Raw genomic sequence first — 19494 nt, 5'->3', positions numbered from 1 at the left:
TAAATCTTTTAAAGCATTTATCAAAACTCCCATAATATATGCATGAACCAATGTTATAAAACATTGTCTGTCACATTTAGCTATGTCTGAGAAAGCTTTTTTTTAGTTGTTGTTGTTTGTTGGCTTTTAGATACATCCCTATGTGCTTAGAAAAGCATTTAACAGCAGTTTAAATGAAAAGGCTTAAAAACATCTGCAAAAGTTATGTTTGCCGTTTCCAGATTATCCCACAGTCATATCACCCTGCAACCCAAGACTATTTAAACATTGAAGCTAAGCAGGGCTGAGCCTGGTAAGCACCTGGATGGGAAACCACATGGGAAAACTAGGTTGCTGTTGGAAGTGGTGTTGGTGAGGCCAGCAGGGGGCGCTCTAACCTGTGTAAATCCTAATGCCTCAGTAAGAGTAAAGGGGACACTATACTGCCAGTGAGAGCTATCTTTCCGAAGTTTTTAAACCAAGGTCCTGACTCTTCTTGTAAAGAGTGTCCTTCACAAATTTTCTCCATCGGCCCTCAACCATTATGGCCTACTAATCATACCCATCCACCAAATCGGCTCTATCAAGATCCCTCCACTTCACCTATAGCTGGTGTGTGGTGAGCACACTGGCGCCGGTGTCCTGTGGCTGCTGTCACATCATTCAAGTGGATGCTGCACACTGGTGGGGGTGTGGAGAGACCCCATCTCATGAATGTAAAGCGCTTCGGGTATACGGCCATACACAATAAATGTGCTATAAAAATACACACATTACATAAAGAGCACAAGCTATAAAGGCTCCACCCTCTTCTGAAAAAAGGGAGGCAGGAAACAGCAGCTCATTTGCATTTAAAAAGACAGACATGAAAACAGTTTTTGCATTCACCCAAAAACGGCATAAACTGAACGATATGAATAATCTGTGATGTATTATGAGCTGAAACATTACAGACACATTCATGAGACACCTAAAATTCATAATGCATTTTTCCAAAAGGGAAATAACAAGACCACTGAGTATCAGCTTATTGGGTAAAACTGTTGTACATAAAGTCACAAACCAAAATTTTGAAATGGCATATACAGTACCATCCTGCTTACTCAAGTGCCAAATGTTCAAGATTCCACCCTGCTACATTTGCTAGTTTCCCCTCCCCAGCTCTTTCCTGCCATTCTCCCTGATCTGTTAGAGAAAAAGAAGCATAAGTGCAAAAATAACAAAAGCATTAGTCTTTGCAAAGCAGTCATCAGAACACACGCGGCACCAGAGATCATCTGTTATTGCAGGTTCTCGCTGTGACGATTCCCTTTGTGCTCCTCTATTGTCAGAACTCTAAATATTCTCCAAATTAATCGCTCGCTCTTTCTGTCGCTCTCCCTGCTCTCTCGCTCCTGATTGCGCTATATGAGTGATAATGTTTTTAGCAGCTAGCGTCATGTTCAAATCTGTAATAACATTACACCAGCAGCCCCACTGATGGCAACATGCATCACCAAACACAAGCCATCTCAGTCATAAGTAAACAAAACTTCCATATGCAGAGTAAACACATCTATACACCCTAATGGCCTATAACAGCCCCCACACAGAGGCAATTTGCACACTAATTCATACACTTTGCAAAAAAAAAAAAGAAACAGCAAGAACTAAGAACACCAGTGCATTGTTTACCAGGGTGCAACTGCAACCTTTTCTTCACATCATCAATAAAGACGATATCCAGTATTACTTAGAGCAGAGATCATTACATTAGAGAACAACCTACAATTTCCTAATTTTTAAGATTACTTCTTTGTGCTGTTTGAAGTCATCTAGAATACTACAGGAGCCGATTTTAAGCATATTTCATGAGATATTCTGATAAATAGTATAACTACCAGTACTACTATAAAACTATAATGACACATTTGTAATTTATAAAAATAAAAAAGGATGCGTTACTGCTTTAACAACCCAGGCTTATTCTGAAAACATCCCAGGAGCTACGCTGCTGTCGACTGACTGAATGACTGACTGACCAATCTACTGACCCACCCTCCTCCTTCCATAACACAACCAATAGTATTTTCAAAGGCACTGATTGACCTGCCTAGCCAGTCTGCGAGCCCAGCCAAAACCAGCTGTATCTAGTTTAAACCAGGCTTTAGCTGGTTTTAGCTGGTCATTTTCCAGCCTGACTAGCTAAGAACAGGGTGGAAACGGCTGGAAACCAGTCTGGAAGTGGCCAAAACCCCTCTAAAATGAGGTTGGTCAACCAGCTAAAACCAGCCAACCAACTTAGGCTGGTTTAAGCTGTTTTTTTTTCAGTTGCGACATGACCACACTGTAACCAGAGTTTCTGAAAAGCTTCACCCAGGTCAAAGGTTTTAGAAAGTTTCAGTTACATTACAGTGACTTTTGGTAAATTAACTGATGTTAATGAACAGAGCCTCACTATACTGTACTTCATGGGTCTCTAACTGGATTCCTGGAGGGCCGCAGCTCAGTTTTGCTCCAACCCTAATCAAACTCAGCTGATCCAACTAATCAAGGTGTTCAAGACTACTAGAGACTATTAAGCAATTGTGAGTTGGAGGTGGTTGGAGCGAAACTTTGCAGAGCTGGGGCCCTCCAGGAATTGAGTTTGAGACCACTGCTGTACATAGTTAACAAACAAAAGAACAATAAATAGTCACAGAATTTTCAACATTGTATGACAGATAAACTAAATTTTAAGGTTTGAAAATAAATGACAAATTAAGTCTGCCAGCATTTGGTTCTATGATGAACAGCCACTGCCGATACAACAATCTGCATATTCTTAAAATGCTTAAGTTTAAAGTTTAAATAATAAATAATCAGTCACAGTATTTTTAACACAGTGTTAACAATGTGTATGTTTGTTATCGAAATATTAAATTACTGATTTCATGAATGTCTAGTAATTAATATATGGCTAAGAAACCCACTACACCCATTAAAATTTACAGACCGATCACAGCAGAGAGTCTAGTGAAGTCCTGTGTTGGAGTGTCTTTGTTATTTTGCAAAACACTGGCTGTTTCTAAATATACATTCTTCAGAGATCTTGTGTTCTTGTGTAACATCATCATCAACCATCCAAATTCAGTTCCAAAACTTAAGATCACAAAAATGGAGGTTGCGTGAAAGTTTCTGGATGTGTTCTTGATATCGAGGATGCATCAATGCAGACATGAACACAAAACTCGCTCATACTGTAGGTCCCAGAAGTCATTGCGGCTGAATACAGGTTGCGGGAAGTACAGCATTTAATATAGATTTATTATTAAATTTCAGAGATATACCGTAACTTATTTATCTCAGGGGTTTCCCAAAATGAGACAGTGAAAGTAAACATTACCATGAAAATCTTAAACACATTAAGGGTGTTTATTTGCTGAAATTCATATTTGTATTGTGCAAAGTATATTTGTAAGTTTTTTTGTGCATGCTATATATATTTAAGAGGGGGAAAACTATAAATCACTGTGTGAATGCTGCATACAATAACTTTTCATTAAAAACACGTGAAGGTAATGTGACCATCTGGAAGAACGCAGCATCTCATTTCTCACAGGACGCGTTCCGTGTTCTCGCCGTCTATTGAGTTCCTTCCTCCGAGGTAACCTGGCAAGAACGGTCTCCACGAGAGCACAAGTCCAAGCACAAATCCGTTCCCTGCATTCTTGGAATTGAGAAACAGCTACTGTTCTTCTTTCATAGTAAGCTCACAACTAAAATTCCTTCAAGTTTAAAAAAATCCACATTTTCATAAATTGCTATCTCATTTTGATTTCAACAGTAATGATACTGTATCCACTATCCAGTTATCCACAGTAACGTTTTGTATTCAATTGTCAAATAGATTATTAACGACAGACATGCAAAGCCTGAAAGAATTTCAGCATTGGGTTCACCAGTTAACCTTGACAACTATTAGCAGAGAATGTGAAAGTGAAGTCTCATCAGGAGGTTTGAAGATAAAACCATAGTCATTTGAACTTCCACTGCCGTTACAGGTCACGTAATAAACGTGAACTAGAACAGAGATCAGGATTTCATGTAAGAGTTTCAAGAGCATCTCTGACAGCCATGTTCAGACACACACATACACACTTCAAACATACCCGGGGTCATGGCCATCGTTTCACTTTTATTCTGCTATTGTATTCACGGCTGCGATGTTGACAAATTCATTTTGAAATCCATTAGACTCACAACATGGTTTAAACGATGTGCCCATTAATGTCCACCTCTTTAATACAGCCAATTCCCATCTGATAAATCAGGTTATCACAGACACCTTCCACATGCCCTGAAGAGCGGAAATTATGAAAATATTAACTAGCTCCAGTATGTGTGTGTGAGTGAGTGAATGTGCGTATGAGATGAAGATGGAAATATAGGTAAGTGAGAGGCCAAGAGAGACTAGTAGCAAAATCTGTAATCTAAAAAGTAAGATTTGTGATCTCGAATGAATAGTGTTTACATTTAAATTAAGATGACAAACAAAAAGCAGAGATTTTTCAAATAGTGATTTGATGAGCAGTGAATCATTGAGTTTAATGACTTGTGTAAAACTATGCATCCTATCATACACCCGGCGCAATAAGGCGCAAGAAGTGTTTGGCGTGTTTGTTGCTATTTTCAGACCAGCGCAACCCTAATTATCACATTTTGCACCATGTTGTTTAAATAGCAAATACATTTCTGCCACTTTGTGGACTCACGGGTGTGCCGGTCTATAAAGGAGGTGTGTTAAGGCGCATTGTTGGCGCATTGCTGTTTTGAGAAACTGAAATAAGCCACACCATTGACCAAGCAAAAGCTCGTCTAAAGTCCAGTGCAGAGCACGTTAGTTATGCGCCTAGGCCGGTTCAAACGCCATGCAGCAACACACAAATATCTTTATATATGAAAAAAAATAAAGGATTAAATGTTACAAAAATTATTATTTACTACATAAATATGAAAATCACCAGCCTCCATTCCTTCTTCATGTCCAGGGGGCTTTTTTTAGTTTATTCATCACAATTTGCATTTGTATATGTCATTACTGTTAGTAGTATTATTTATTGTATGCATATTTATATCTGTATTAATAAAAACAAGTTTAGATTTGTACAACTGTCGGGTTTTGTAGAAGTCTGCATTACCATATGGGACATAAAAATAGGGCTTGTGTTTAAAAATAACTTGACCACACTTTGTTATTATTGTTCATTTATTAGTTAGCTGGGAATTAGAACTGAATTTAGAGATAGTTTTGAAACAAATCTTTGTGCTTAAACTAAATTAATTATGTCAGCTAATGAATGTCTTCAGTGTACTGCGTACAACACCATTGCTTTATCCACGAAAGTAAAGGAGTAAAGTAAAGAGTAAAAGTAAAGAGGCAGAATGGAGGAGGCTCTTTCTTAATCCTCGCGCTGCAAATGGTTTGTTTAACTGTTTTCAAGCTAGTGAAGCGTTCAGTTTTTCCACTTACATAGTCCGCCATGTAAATATCAGATGCAACTGACCCTTATGCCACATCTTTCCATCTTTAAGGAGCAAAAGTGGATTTGGTCAATGCTTTTGCGCCATGCAGTTTAGACTTTGCACCTAGATCATTAAAATAGAGCCCCATAACTAAGAATATCAGTGGTTTTATAGGCATGCAACGTTATAATCTGATATGTAAAACGTCTTGAAAATATTCAGTCATTCGATTATATTTTGAGAAATATGTCTACTCAGTTCAAGAATAAGAGTAATGTATTGAACATACTGAGCTCATATTCAATTCTGAATTCAGGCTCTGATATGTTGAGTTTTAATTCACCCATTCACCTTCCTTCATGACCTCTTCTCTACAGTATATGCTACTGTACTAGCACATGCTTCTAAAAGTATGTAAAGTGGAGGAAATAAGTATTCAACAGGTCACCATTTTTCTCAGAAAACATATTTCGAAAGGTATTGTTGACTTAAATATTTAACCAGATGTTGACAACAACTAAAGAAATCAGTATATCCATATGAAAACAATATTAAATAGTTTACGAATGAGGTTATGTGGAATAAAATGAAATGACACAGGTAAAAAGTATTGAACACATGATGAAAGGAAGCTGTAGAAAGGCAGTGAAAGCCCGACAGCAGCTGAAATCTCTCAGTACTTATTCAGCAACCCTCTGCCCTTAGTCACTGTAAATTAATATTAGCTGCTTCAGTCCAACATCTACATTAGCAGGGTGATGAAGATGAAAACAGAGTGGACATTTCAGCAAGACGATGGTCTGAAACACCGCCAAGGAAACTCTTAAACACTTTCAGAAAAATAAAACCAAACTGTAGAATGGCCCAGCCTATCACCTAACCTAAATCCAATAGAGAATACAAACTAAAGATCAGATTTGATAGATGAGACCCACAGAACCATCAAGATGTTTACACTCTGTTGAAGTCTGTGAAAAACTCACACCTGAGTAATGCATGTGTCTTCATTCTCCATATGAGAATCTTAAGCTGCCATATCTTATCTTATCTTTAAGCTGCCATAACAAAAAAGCCTTTTATATAAAGTATAAAATACATCTCAGTAGTTCAGTACTTTCTCCTTGTGTCATTTTATAGTTATTAGATTGTTAATATTCTTTTGTTATACTTTTATTTTTGTAGTTTTTAACAAAATCTGCTTGATTTCTATTTCAACAGTTCCTTTAGAATATTTTCTCAAAAAAAAAAAAAAAAACATGACATGTTTAATACTTATTTCCCTCATTGTATGTTAAGATTACTCTATGAGCGATATGCAATAAATCAAAATGTGTGTGCCGTTGCCTGTGTGTTTGCTCAGTTACAGCTCATCTGAGATTGCCGACGGTCATCACAACTTAAATAAATGTGCTTAATGGAGTCTAGTCTGGAATTAGTGGTGTTACAGTGTTGTGACGTGAGTGTGTGTGTGTGTATGTATAATTATGGATGCGTGTGCGGTGGCTCACTCTGTTAATGAGGCGCTGGAAGGGGCTGCAGCAGCTGGCAGGAAGCATGAGGGAGCTGAGGAACATCTGCAGGGGGCACAGCGGCGCTCGCAAACACACGTACAGGAGATCAGCACCTCGCGCACACCCACCGCCATCAGGCCCACCGCTGTCACCATAGCAACCGCACACCGGCCATGCCACCCGTGACGGGGGAGAAGAAACACTGCAAAAGAAATGTTTTCTTACGTTTTTTTTTCCTTTTCAAGTACAGATTTTAAATCTTACTAGGTCAAAATGATTAATATTTTTACACATTTTAAAAAATTGAGTGCTCTTGAGAACAGTGTTGAGAAGATTTGTGTCGCACTTGTAAAACACGAAGACAACATTTGAGAGGATTCTCTGAGTTTTTGTGGGCTAAATTATAGATGTCTTGCAGATGTGTCTAAATGTATATCTTAATGGAAAAAAATACATGTTAGAAGTTTTTGGACTTGTATGTTTTCATGTTTCAGTTTATTCGTTCTGTACAGAATATAAAGTAGTCTTCTACAGGTCAAAATCTTAAAATGCTTTTATGTTGAGTTTTTTTTCTAAGACACAATCACCCAATGCATTCATTCATTGTTTTTTCCTTTACTTAGTCTCTATTTCAGAGGTTGCACTGCTTTAAGAGATACAGCACATGGTCTTATCATACAAACGCAGTTTAAATTTGTCTTAATGTCTCAGACTATTAAGACGAATTTAAACTGCTTTCGTATAAGACCATATATATCTCCTAGAGCAGTGCAAATGTTTGTGCATGCTATGATAATATCACATATGTCTTATTGTGCAATTATCTGGAGTCAAGCTACACAGTCAGTTGTTAAGCCTTTAATGTCAAATTACAAAACAAACTTTTAAAGTAATGGATCAATAAAATGGCATCCTTGTCAAATTCCTAAAAATATAACTTGTTGAGTTTTAAGGGTTTTCAAGTTATCATTTTTAAAAACCATGTTTAAGTGTATACATGGTCTTGTTCCTAAGGGATTCTGTGTGTTGATACATAAATTTAGCAGTGAAGGGGCAAAGACTAGAGACTACATCCATACACTCTTTCACACACACACTCGGGCAATTTAGTTTATTCAATTCACCTATACTGCATGTCTTTGGACTGTGGGGGAAACCCACACCAACACAGGGAGGACATGTAAACTCCACACAGAAATGCCAACTGGCTCAGTCGGGACTCGGATCAGTGACCTTTTTGCTGTAAGGTGACAGTGCTAACCACTGAGCCACTGTGCCACCAACTTACCCTTTAAGTATGCTTAAATATTTCTACTGGAAAACAACTACTAAGAAAAAAAAGCATGTGTTTGCAGTTTACAGACTAATCCTGTCAGATAACTTCAATTCTGTAAGCGGGCAAATGGAGTATGTGGGAAAAAAAACACTAGATAGGAAGGTCAAAGGTTATAAAAACGCGTCCTTGAATATGTTCTTTCTAGAGCTTTCCGCTGCCAAGCATTGGGTCAAGCACCAGCTGTACGAGAGCTCCGAAACATTCACACTGCTCCACTAATTCAGCCCTAAACTGCAAAAGTGCTACATATGCAAAGTAGTGGATAACTGCTCCCACCGCTCTGTGCTCCAAAGACACGCACACACTTTCACTGAGCAGCACGCACAGACAAAAGATGATACAAAACAAGATATACATGCATCCGATCAATAAGGCTGCCACACAGGCTTGGACACAGCCAATCGATCCTCATCCCCCCCAAGTCAACACTTGGCCTTTGACCTCAGTATGAACTTACACATCAGCATAGAAACGCATGACCTCTGTTCAGTGCACTTAACATGTCAGTCTCAAAAGCTAACAGTTCTGTTTGGTGGAACTGCGAAAACTAAAATATCATAGATGAGAACAAAGGTGTTGTTTACAGCGTTCTCTAAAAAAACAATGCTTTTTTTAGTTTAGGAATAATGCGACAGGAAAAAAACGAAAGGTTTTTTCACAGGGAAGGTAAGGTAAGCTTCTAGAAGAGGTCTAGCGGGTAGCTGCCATTATGTGTGAAGAACGTCACTTGGAGGATATTTGCCACTGCGAAATGATGTAGATAAATGTTTAGACTGTGTTTAGCAGTTTGTGAATCTTTATTTGGAAAAAAGTCCAATTAAAGACCATGATTACATCAAAAAAGGCCAGATTTGAATGGATTTAGCATTAGAGTAATGTCATAAACAAATCATTGACCTCCCATCATGTATTCCTTTTCTTTCTTGCAACAATTCATCAGTATATGTAAAAACATCTTTGTTATCTTTAACCAAAATATTATAAACGCTAATACCATACCTGTCAACCCCCCGTTTTTCCCAGGATGATCCCGTATTTTGCAATTCTATCCCGCTATCACACCGTAAAAGCAATACGCATTAAAGAGCCAATCCTTCCTTTACACAACCATGGGATGCCCCTTGCTCCTAAATGTGAATTTGTTCTGTGCTTTCATTTTATTTAGGCATGAAAACACTTCGAAATAAATATAAAATGGTGGGATTCTCTTCCTTTCTATTTCAGGCACTTTTGCCCCTCCTATGCAATCCTCAAAACTCCGTATGGATAAATAAACACTGTTTTTTGATGCAATCAAATGAAAAATCTAAATGAGAGATTTATTCACTGCTCTTTAATCAGAATTTTTGAATTAAACAGTGAAGAAAAGGTTAATAAGAATTGATAACGATTCAAAAAATCAATAAAATTTAATTCAATTTCTTTATTATAGCTATTATAAAAGGGTTATCTCTTATTTTCACATTCCAATGTTGACAGGTATGGCTAATACTGAATATAAACAGCGGTCAAGCAAGTTTTGTGTTGTAAAAGCTCACTCTTGACAATCAAATCAGTTCACTAAAGCCGAGTTCAGACTGCATGATTTTAACCACGATTTTGACTCGCTGACAGGTTTTGAGAAATCACTAATAAATGCCTGAAATCACAGTCAAATCGGTGCTCGTTCACAGTAGTAACAATCACACAGTGTGAACTATCAAAGACACAATCTGATAGAATTGCAGATGAGTTACCGACACCCATGAAATATTTGGCATGCTTAATATCTGAACCTGTCTGCGATTCATCATGCCGTGTAAAATGTGTTCTGGTTGAAAATAACATCAGCGATTACCTACAGCCAATGAGAGAGCAGCATTCACAAGTGTGGGTATCTGCAGGCCAGCGGGAGGTTGAGGGAGAAGTCAAAAAGGTTTCTTTTCAGTCTATTTGGATCCAAAACATGGAGGAAAAACTAGTGTAAATTTGTCAGAAGCTCCGGTGTCTGTTTGACATGTCATCTGATCAAAATCACAACCAGGTCGAAAAAGTAAAAAGTTAAAGAGAGATTGCTAACTCCCTTCAAACCCAGGTGAGCAAAATAAGTACATTTTCTACCCCTCTAAATGCTTCTTTTCCATTATGTAGTTAATAACAAAGATATACTATGTGACGTCACATTGTTTTCTTGTCACTTCTCGCGTGTTTGGTTGTAAAACATGGTTTGCAGACCGAGACAAAGTTGTTGGCGATTTACCTATTGTAAAGTCATGCATTGTGAACCCCCTGTCGCAGATCCACCCTATAGAGCAAACACAGCAGCAATGGAATGCTAAACCAGATAATTATGCAGTGTGAAAACATTTGTGACGCCACAACTTTGAAAATCCTGCAGTCTGAACTCGGCATAAAAATAGCAAAAACATTCAACATTAAATTTTTAGGCAAATAAAATAAAGTCTAAATTAAAACTCAATGAAGAAGTAAAAGTAGTTGGAATCAATTATTGTTCATTTTAAAAAGTATGTAAGATGCATGATGTATAAGATGTATGTTTTGTTATAAGCAGTTCGAGCACTTCATTTAAATGATGATAACTACTGTAAGTAACATGGCATAATGTTAAACAGTAGACAATTTAGCCATTGTTTCAGCAAACTAATTCTTACATTTATAGCATGAAATGCTCACTCTTCAAAATCAAATAAGATCTTGAGGGACAAAAAAACTTCATACAAAAAAATACATACATTTTATATTGAAAAAGATAAAAGGAGTTGAGATTGATTTCTGTTCATGATAATAAATACATAAAGAAGCATAATTCCTGACACATACTATAAAGTAGAAAGAGTTAGATTCACCTGTCCTGAAAATTTTCACTAATCTCTTAGAAATATTGTATTGTTAAAAAGAAGTAATTGTAGAAAGAAATTGTAAATTGTAAAAGTAATCAGGTTGTTTATTAAATTCTGGTTTATTCAAAGACATCCCTGCAGATAGGGCAACTTCAACTAGCTATTATTTTTGTTATTTTTACATTTAGCATTAGTTTTGTATCAGAAAACATGAAAACCTACCCTGGAACAAGTTCCCATCGGAGCAGTCGGAGGTTTAGTGTCTTGCTCATTCCTGGGGTTTGAACCTAAGGTCTTTGGGTTACCACCAGCTTATCACTTTCACAACTATTGACCTAGTTTAAACCAGAGTACGAGTTTGTTCGATTGTTTTTTTCCTTATTTTTTTACTCTAAACTGCCAACACACAAATTCAGCAAACACAACTCCTTGCTTCGAATAATATTTAGCTTTACAGTATATATATATATATATATATATATATATATATATATATATATATATATATATATATATATATATATATATATATATATATAAAAAACTTTCAAATGTATAATGACTTTCCTGAAAGAACCATTTCTCTTGAGAAACAAATTAGCATATTACATTGATGTGAATGAATGATGTTGAAATGTATTTTGTTATACTTTAGATATAATATTACCTGTTTTTGTCCATTTTGTCAATGAAAACATTATGTATATTGTTTTGATTATAGGTCATGTAATTAATGCTTTTTTGCACTATAAATAAAAATTTACGTGACTTGAACGTGAACTTGCGCACTACGTATTGCATGTAAACATTCTACTATGCATGTGCCATAGAGACTTCTGAATATAATTCATTATTATTCATCATAATCATTAGTAGGTGGTCATTTTATGCTTTTGAATTGGATTAGAAAAGCAATAAATCACTCATATCCAATCGAAATTTAATTCAGATCAAGCTCAATCAGACTGACTAAATCAAAATTTACAATATATATTTCACTAGCGCACATTGTTATTACTTAAGTGAATAATAAATCCATTAATTAAAAATTAAGTACAAATTAAATATTTGTTTTGGTAATTTTCAGAGTCTGGCCATTTGCTTTTCGCATTTGGAGGGGATAACAAACGGATTTTCATTTCCGGGTTTCTCGATAGTGGAAGTTGTCAAAATCCAACTTAGAATGCAGTGAATAGGAGTGTACAACAAAATAAATTTTTACAATCCTATTTGCTGAAATACAATTAAAAATGATGATGCTGAAATAAAAAAAGAGAAAAACTTTAAATTTATTGTCCTGCCCATACACGGCGAATTTTAAATGGCTAACATAAGAGGTATTTCGTGTTTTGCAATTTGACGCAAAGATGATATAATCAGCCCGCCACCCCCAAAATAACAATGCCAGTGACTCTTGACCCCCACATTTCTCTGAGGTGATTATAAATATACAAATGTTGTACACACAACAATTAGCCTATATAAACACAAGCTTATTGACAACACAAAAAAGTGCAACAGTCTAATAATCATAGGCTATAATTTATAGTCATTTATTACATTGTTTAATTTAATATTCCCTCACCTAATGAGACTGGTGGACACAATATTTTCAGCACAAGTCTTGGTTTAATTTTGGTGACCACCACTTAGAGATTATCCTCAATGTTCAGAAGTGGCCTGTATTTATTTTCAATGTATTTCGCCATAAAGGTATCAGAAAGTTTAACCTGGTGCAATAAAATCTATATGTGTCCAACGTACAATATAATCTAACACACAATCCTATGAAAAATTGTAAAGGCTGATGGCTTTTTATTTGCATGTTGTTGCTTTTTTACTATAACTATTAACTACTAATTTTATCTTCTGTGGGTTATGGATAAAATATGGTAATTCTAATAGTTTAATGACATTTATTTGTCTTTTGGAAATCACCTAGCGATCCCCCGTCAATGTCCCACAACCCCCACTTTGGGAACCACTGATATCATACATACGTAAATACATATAAATGTTAATATAATTTTTTTTTTTTTTTAAAGGATCCAAGATGCTGATTGCCGTTAAACGCATTATAATAGTCTTGTGAAAAGGGTCCACTTGGGTGCATGTAAACATTGTCGGTAACACTTTAGAATTCATTAGTTAATGCATTTACTAACATGAACTAATCATGAACAACACATGTACAGCATTTATTAATCATAATTGAACACTTACAAATGCATTATTAACATTCAAGTTCATACTTGTTAACATTAGTTAATGCACCATGAGTTTACATGAAATAATAATAAACAACTGTATTTTCATTAACTAACGTTTACTAACATGAACAAAAACAGTAGTAAATGTATTGTTCATTGTTTGTTCATCTTAGTAAATGCATTAATTAACATTAACTAATGAACCTTATTGTAAAGTGTGCCCACATTGTCTGTCAATTTGTTTGTTTTTTCCTTTTTGAAAGTGATTCCCCCAACATCAATGTAGTCTGAATTCTCTTTTTGCATATGTACAGTGCCCAGCATATATAAGTACACCCCTCAGAAAATCTATCTTTAAAATTCACATTTTTAATAGGAAGCTATTCAATACTATATTTGTGCATATATATTAGATGACTTAGTACTAAAGCCAAATCTGGAGCTTATCTAACAAAATAACTTACGATAATGCTCCAAAAACTAGTACACCCAAATTTATGTTATAGAAAAATATTAAATACAAATTTAAAAAAAGAAAAATCAAGTGAAGCAAAAAAAAAAAATGAAAAAGTTAATTGAAATTTTGTAGCGTGTCTTTTTTTTTTTTTTTTTTTGCAGTATTTTGCTTGAATTTAATTCCATTATCTTTCGATTTCTAAATATCTTTGATGACTAAAAATCTTATTTTATTAAAATATATCTGTTCAACAAATTTCAAATAAAGTTCAAATGCACTAATATATATATTACCCATATTCACTGAGAAATTGAAAACATACATTTTCAAAATGGGGTGAACTCAATTATGCTGAGCATTGTATTTTTTTAGAACTACTGTATATCTTTATTGTCATGTTTAAGGTTACCATGTAAATGAGTCATATAAACAACTTTTCTTCTGCTTCAATCATTTTTTCAGGCTTGAGAGCCTCCCGGTCACTACAAACTGTCATTGTGTGATAAAAGAAAAGTGAAAACAGCATACGTGTTTGGAACAACATGAGTGTGAGTGATAAACGCAGGCTCGCTCTGTCTCACATGTCCTCGTCTCAGTGTAATGTGGAGCAGAGACGCGTCGCAGGGCTTTGATGAGCAGACGACTGAGGATCTGCATTATTGATGACTGACACACATTAACCACGCCAACACAGATACGCAGTCTGATGCTCCTCGGGGTAAACGCGTGGTAAAACCTCTGCTTTTCTGGCCCTTCTCGATGTGTCTCACCCACTTGGGAACAGGCTAAACCTCCTGGCATCTCTATTATTCAGAAGAGCGCTGTATTTGATCCCAGCGCTGAATCTCACTCGCAGTCAATCATTAATGGCTGATCACACTTTTTTTTTTCTTTACAATCGCTCGGCCATATTATCGACGCCTCTGAGGATTTCGCTGTCGAGTTATTAATATTAACATTTATTATTAATCAAGCAGATCAACTTGTCCTTAATAACCATGTATGTATGCTGTATGACACAACTGATGGTGAAACGGCTGGTACAATATTCACTGTCACAAATGCAGGGTTCCAGTTCCAGTTTTACTTTCAGAATTACAAATCAGAAGACACATTTTTATCAAATGGAAACAGGTGATTCCTTCATCACATGACATATGAATCCGAGAAATATTAAGTTATAAAAAAGTTGAAAAACTAAGATATTTAAATGCAGGATCTCTCAAATCTTTTTACAAGACTCGGAACCCTGTTTTAGTCTATATCAAAGGCAACCCCTGTTCAGTTGATATCAGATCTAATACACAGTAAATAATTGGAAAGAGGAACTGACTTCTTACTGTGAACTTTTCTTTTTTCTTTTCTTTTATCGTAAACTTGCTAATTTATTTTTATTTTTTTTTTAAATAATTTCTTTTAATTTTAATTTTATTTTAAATTTATTATTATTATTATTATTTTCTTTCAGAAGATATGTATGTTTATAATTCAGGCATTTAATTTATTTTATTTTGAGGGGATAGTGGGATAATAAGAACAATAAGACAATCTGTCATTTTTCCTGTTGTATTGTATACTGTGATGTATTGTCTTGTTAAACACCAAAAATAAATAAAGAAAGAAAAACAAAAAATAAAGAATTACAAATCAAATGTTTAGATTGTATTTACAGGAATTACACTTAAGGTGTTTGTTGTTTTCTGTTACATTTATTTTTATGTTAAAGTATGTGGGCATTTACATGAAAATGGAAATTAATGCATTTAACAATCTAGGCACAAAGTCTAAAGTGCATTGTGCTAACATATTAAAGGCGTTTCCGAATCCACTTTTGCTATTTTAAGATGCAGGGTCTAACAGGGTTGTGCTTATTCTCTTAATGAGTTATAGATGTGTTTTGAGTATAACGTGCATTAAACCAATCAGAGTCTCATCTCCCATTTGCTATTTACATGGCGGATTTTGTAAGTGGAAAACTGATTGTTTCACTAGTGAGAAAAAAGTGAAACAGATCATCTCCATTGCGAGAATAAGTGTGGTCAAAAAACTGAGTTATTTCCAAACACACGTCTTGTGCCCCATATGGTCCAAACCCTAATAGATGGACAAATCTAAGCTTGTTTTTAATAAAACAAACATAAATATGGATAAAATAAATAATACTGATAATAATAATAACATTATACAAATGAAAATTTTCATGAATAAACTAAAAAAAGCCCCCAGAAGTGAAGAAGGCATGGAGGCAGTGGTTTTTATATTCATGTAGAAAATAATAATTTTTGTAACATTTAAATCCTTTATTTCTTTTTAATTTGTAAAGATATTTGTGTATTGCAGTACATCCAGTGTGTATTTAGCTGTGTGTATGCATTTAAGGCGCACAACTAACGTGCTTTATGCTGAACTTTAGACTAACTTTCAGCTGGTATATTGCAAAGTCGATTTTAGGTCTTCAAAATAGACGCCAACAATGAGTCTGAACACACCTCCTTTCTAGACCAGAACACCCATAAGTACACAAAGCGGTGCAAATGGATTTGCTGTGGTGAAAAATTGGTAGGGTTGCATCGGTCTGAAAATAGCAACAAATCATGACAAACAGGTCTTGCGCCTTATTAGGCCGGTTGTATGATAATGCCCTAAAAGTAAAAAGTTTTTTTTTTTTTTTAACATTGATTCATGTAGTGATGTAGCAAGCATAATGCAAAATTTGTCCTTTTTACCAATTCGTGAGATTGGAGATAATTTTAACAATGTTGTCATCAGTAAACAAATCTTTCCAAAAATGGAAGAAAAAACTTTTTCAGTACATCATTGTGTATCATTATCCGTCTGTCTGTCCGTATTACATGATGTGCTGATCAATTAATCTAACTAACTTCATATTAAACCTAGTTGAGAAATAATTTGTAGTATCATTTTACAATGTTTGCATTTTCTGGCCCCCAAAATGACATTTTTTGTGTAGTTTTATGTTTTCAGTTGAGCATTTTGTAAAAAAAAAAAAAAAAAATCAGCATAGATTTTACAGATTAGAAACCATTCACTCATTTTCTTTTGTCTTAGTTCCTTATTTATCAGGGGTCGCCACAGCAGAATGAACCACCAACTATTACAAAATATGTTTTACGCAGCGGATGCCCTTCCAGCTGCAACCCAGCACCCACACACTCTCACATTCACACACACATACTTATACACTATGACCAATTTCTGCTTACCCAATTTACCAGCATGTCTTCGGACTGTGGGGAAACCCAAATGAACATGGAGAAAACATACAAACTCCACACAGAAATGCCAACTGGCCCAGCCGGTATCTAACCAGCAACCTTCTTGCTGTGAGGCAACAGTGCTAACAACTGAGCCATCATGCCACCCCCAATTAGAAACCATTTTTGATTTAAAAGGTGTTCGGCAATGGCTTGTTGAAACATCATAGACCATTGAGTTTCTTACAGCTGAATTATCAGTGAACAGGCCCTAAAATGACATTTATATCTACTAGTTCTACTGAGAACTAAACAGATCACACTCAAACAGGCTTAAAGATCTTTAAGTAAACCTCTAAAAAGATTGCAAACACACACTGGGGACACAATATAAGGTAGATAAGCACGCAAACAATCTTTCACAGCGAAGCATGCTCTGGGGACCAGTCTGAATGCAATTGTGGCTTTGAGTAAATGCACTTTTTATGTGCTTTTAATTCACAAAGAAAAACGAATGCAGTATATGCTCTTTACTTGCAGTGAACAGACACCCTTGTACACACACACATACAGACTGTATGGATCTAAAGAAGGCCTCTTCTCAGCCGGCAGGAGTGATGACAATATCAGCATCTAATTTTTCCTTTTCAAGAAGCTGTTAATGAAGAGTATGAATAGAAGAAAAGCTTCTGCTCAATGCACTAATTGCCTTAAAAGCTCTTCATACAATTTCCCCTGTCAACAGAGATAGCATGTGTGTGTTGCGTGTGTGATCGTGCTCCACTGAGCTTTGCCGTTGGAGGTACTGAAAAGGCACATTGCCCAAAAGCACTGTGAACACACATACACACACACGTGAACCTGAAACAGGCTAAAACACACAGCCTCGAGGGCCGAGCTGCAAGTGTGGCAGGAAACTATGGCGCCAAGCGACAAAGAAGTCATTAAAACAAAAAGCATGCTGAGTGCTTTAAATGCCGTTAATCAAATCCAAACACAATGAATGCATCTCAATCACCCGCCACTGACATCAAGCTTATTGTGCAACAATGACTAAACACCTCATTGCAGCAATCTTCAGAGAACAATTAACAGTTATATATAATGCATAATGAATATTAGATTTCAATGAAAAGATAAACAGATTATGAAAATTATATGCATATTACATATATATTTAAAAAAAGATTTGTTTTTATTGTACACTCGTAAAGTAAAGGTACAGACTGATGAAATAAACACGTCTTTTAAATATATAAATAACCAAAAGCATATTAAATGAAGGCGGCATGGTGGCTCAGTGGTTAGCACTATCCCCTCACATTAAGAAGGTCACTGGTTTGAGTCCTGGTTGGGTTAGTTGGGATTTCTTTGTGGGGTTTGTATGTTCTTCCCGTGTTCGCGTGGGTTTCCACCGGGTGCTCCGGTTTCACCCACAGTCCAAAAACATGCGCTTGAGGTGAATTGGGTTAACTAAATTGGCCGTAGAGTATGAGTGTGTGTGAATGAGTGTGTATAGGTGTCTCCCAATGCTGGGTTGCAGCTGGAAGTGCATCCACTGCATAAAACATATGCTGGGTAAGTTGGTGGTTCATTCCGCTGTGGTGACGCCTGATAAATAAGGGACTAAGCCGAAGGAAAATGAATGAATATTAAAATAAAGCAGTGTGTCCTTTAGCATTCTATTTTTTTTATGTAAAATACGAAAGTATTTTTTATATTATGTTTTTCAAAACACATTATTTCCTGAAGAAACAAAACAAAATGTTTATTCTGACGTGTACTTAGAGATGAATGAGAGATCATACTACAGTATATGAATGAACCAGCAACTTACAGTATGCAGCACTTGTTTTACGCAGCGAATACCCTTCCAGCTGCAACCCATCTCTGGGAAACATCCCTACACACTCATTCACAACGGACAATTTAGCCTACCCAATTCACCATACTGCATGTCTTTGGACTGTGGGAGAAACCAGAGCGCCTGGAGGAAACTCACCCAAACGCAGAGAGAACATGCAAACTCCGCACAAAAATGCCCAACTGAACTAAACAGAAACTGACCCAGCTGAGGCTCGAACCAGCAACCTTCTTGCTGCGAGGTGACAGCACTATCCACTGCACCACCGTGTCGCCTATCTTGTAAAATATTTCTCAATAAATTCAGATTTTTTTCTTGAAATGTAATAATAAGAGATAGAAGAAGGTGAAACTGCATATTTAAAGATGGTATTTTTAGTCTTTTCATGCATATCAATAAAATGTTAAATGTCTTTGCATTGCAAAAACTATACAGATCACATAATTCACTATTTAATATAATGCTACAGAATCTTATCTTAAAACAGTACAAACTAACTGAACGGATTCTACATCTATAATTACAACAGCCACATTCAAGCACATCAAATCAAATATGCAATCAAAGCAATGGTCTATAAGAAGAAGCACAAAAGCCC

General features: G+C 35.8%; 1 protein-coding gene across 26 annotated transcripts in view; it reads right to left on the bottom strand.

The window, feature by feature from the left end:
• LOC137487924 (uncharacterized) overlaps positions 1 to 19494 on the bottom strand; it is a 410987-nt gene that overhangs the window by 245705 nt on the left and 145788 nt on the right. For 24 of the 26 annotated variants that reach the window (XM_073926252.1, XM_073926253.1, XM_073926259.1 and 21 more), the window contains one exon: positions 6972 to 7176. The exons of the other annotated variants lie outside the window; for them this stretch is intronic. In XM_073926252.1, coding sequence (XP_073782353.1) covers positions 6972 to 7176 — 205 coding nt within the window. The remainder of the gene's footprint in view (positions 1 to 6971; positions 7177 to 19494) is intronic. 26 annotated transcript variants of the gene reach the window in all.

This window comes from Danio rerio, chromosome 16 (genome assembly GCF_049306965.1).
Source record: "Danio rerio strain Tuebingen ecotype United States chromosome 16, GRCz12tu, whole genome shotgun sequence".
Lineage (NCBI taxonomy): Eukaryota > Metazoa > Chordata > Actinopteri > Cypriniformes > Danionidae > Danio > Danio rerio.
This window is presented reverse-complemented; position numbering and strand designations above follow the sequence as displayed.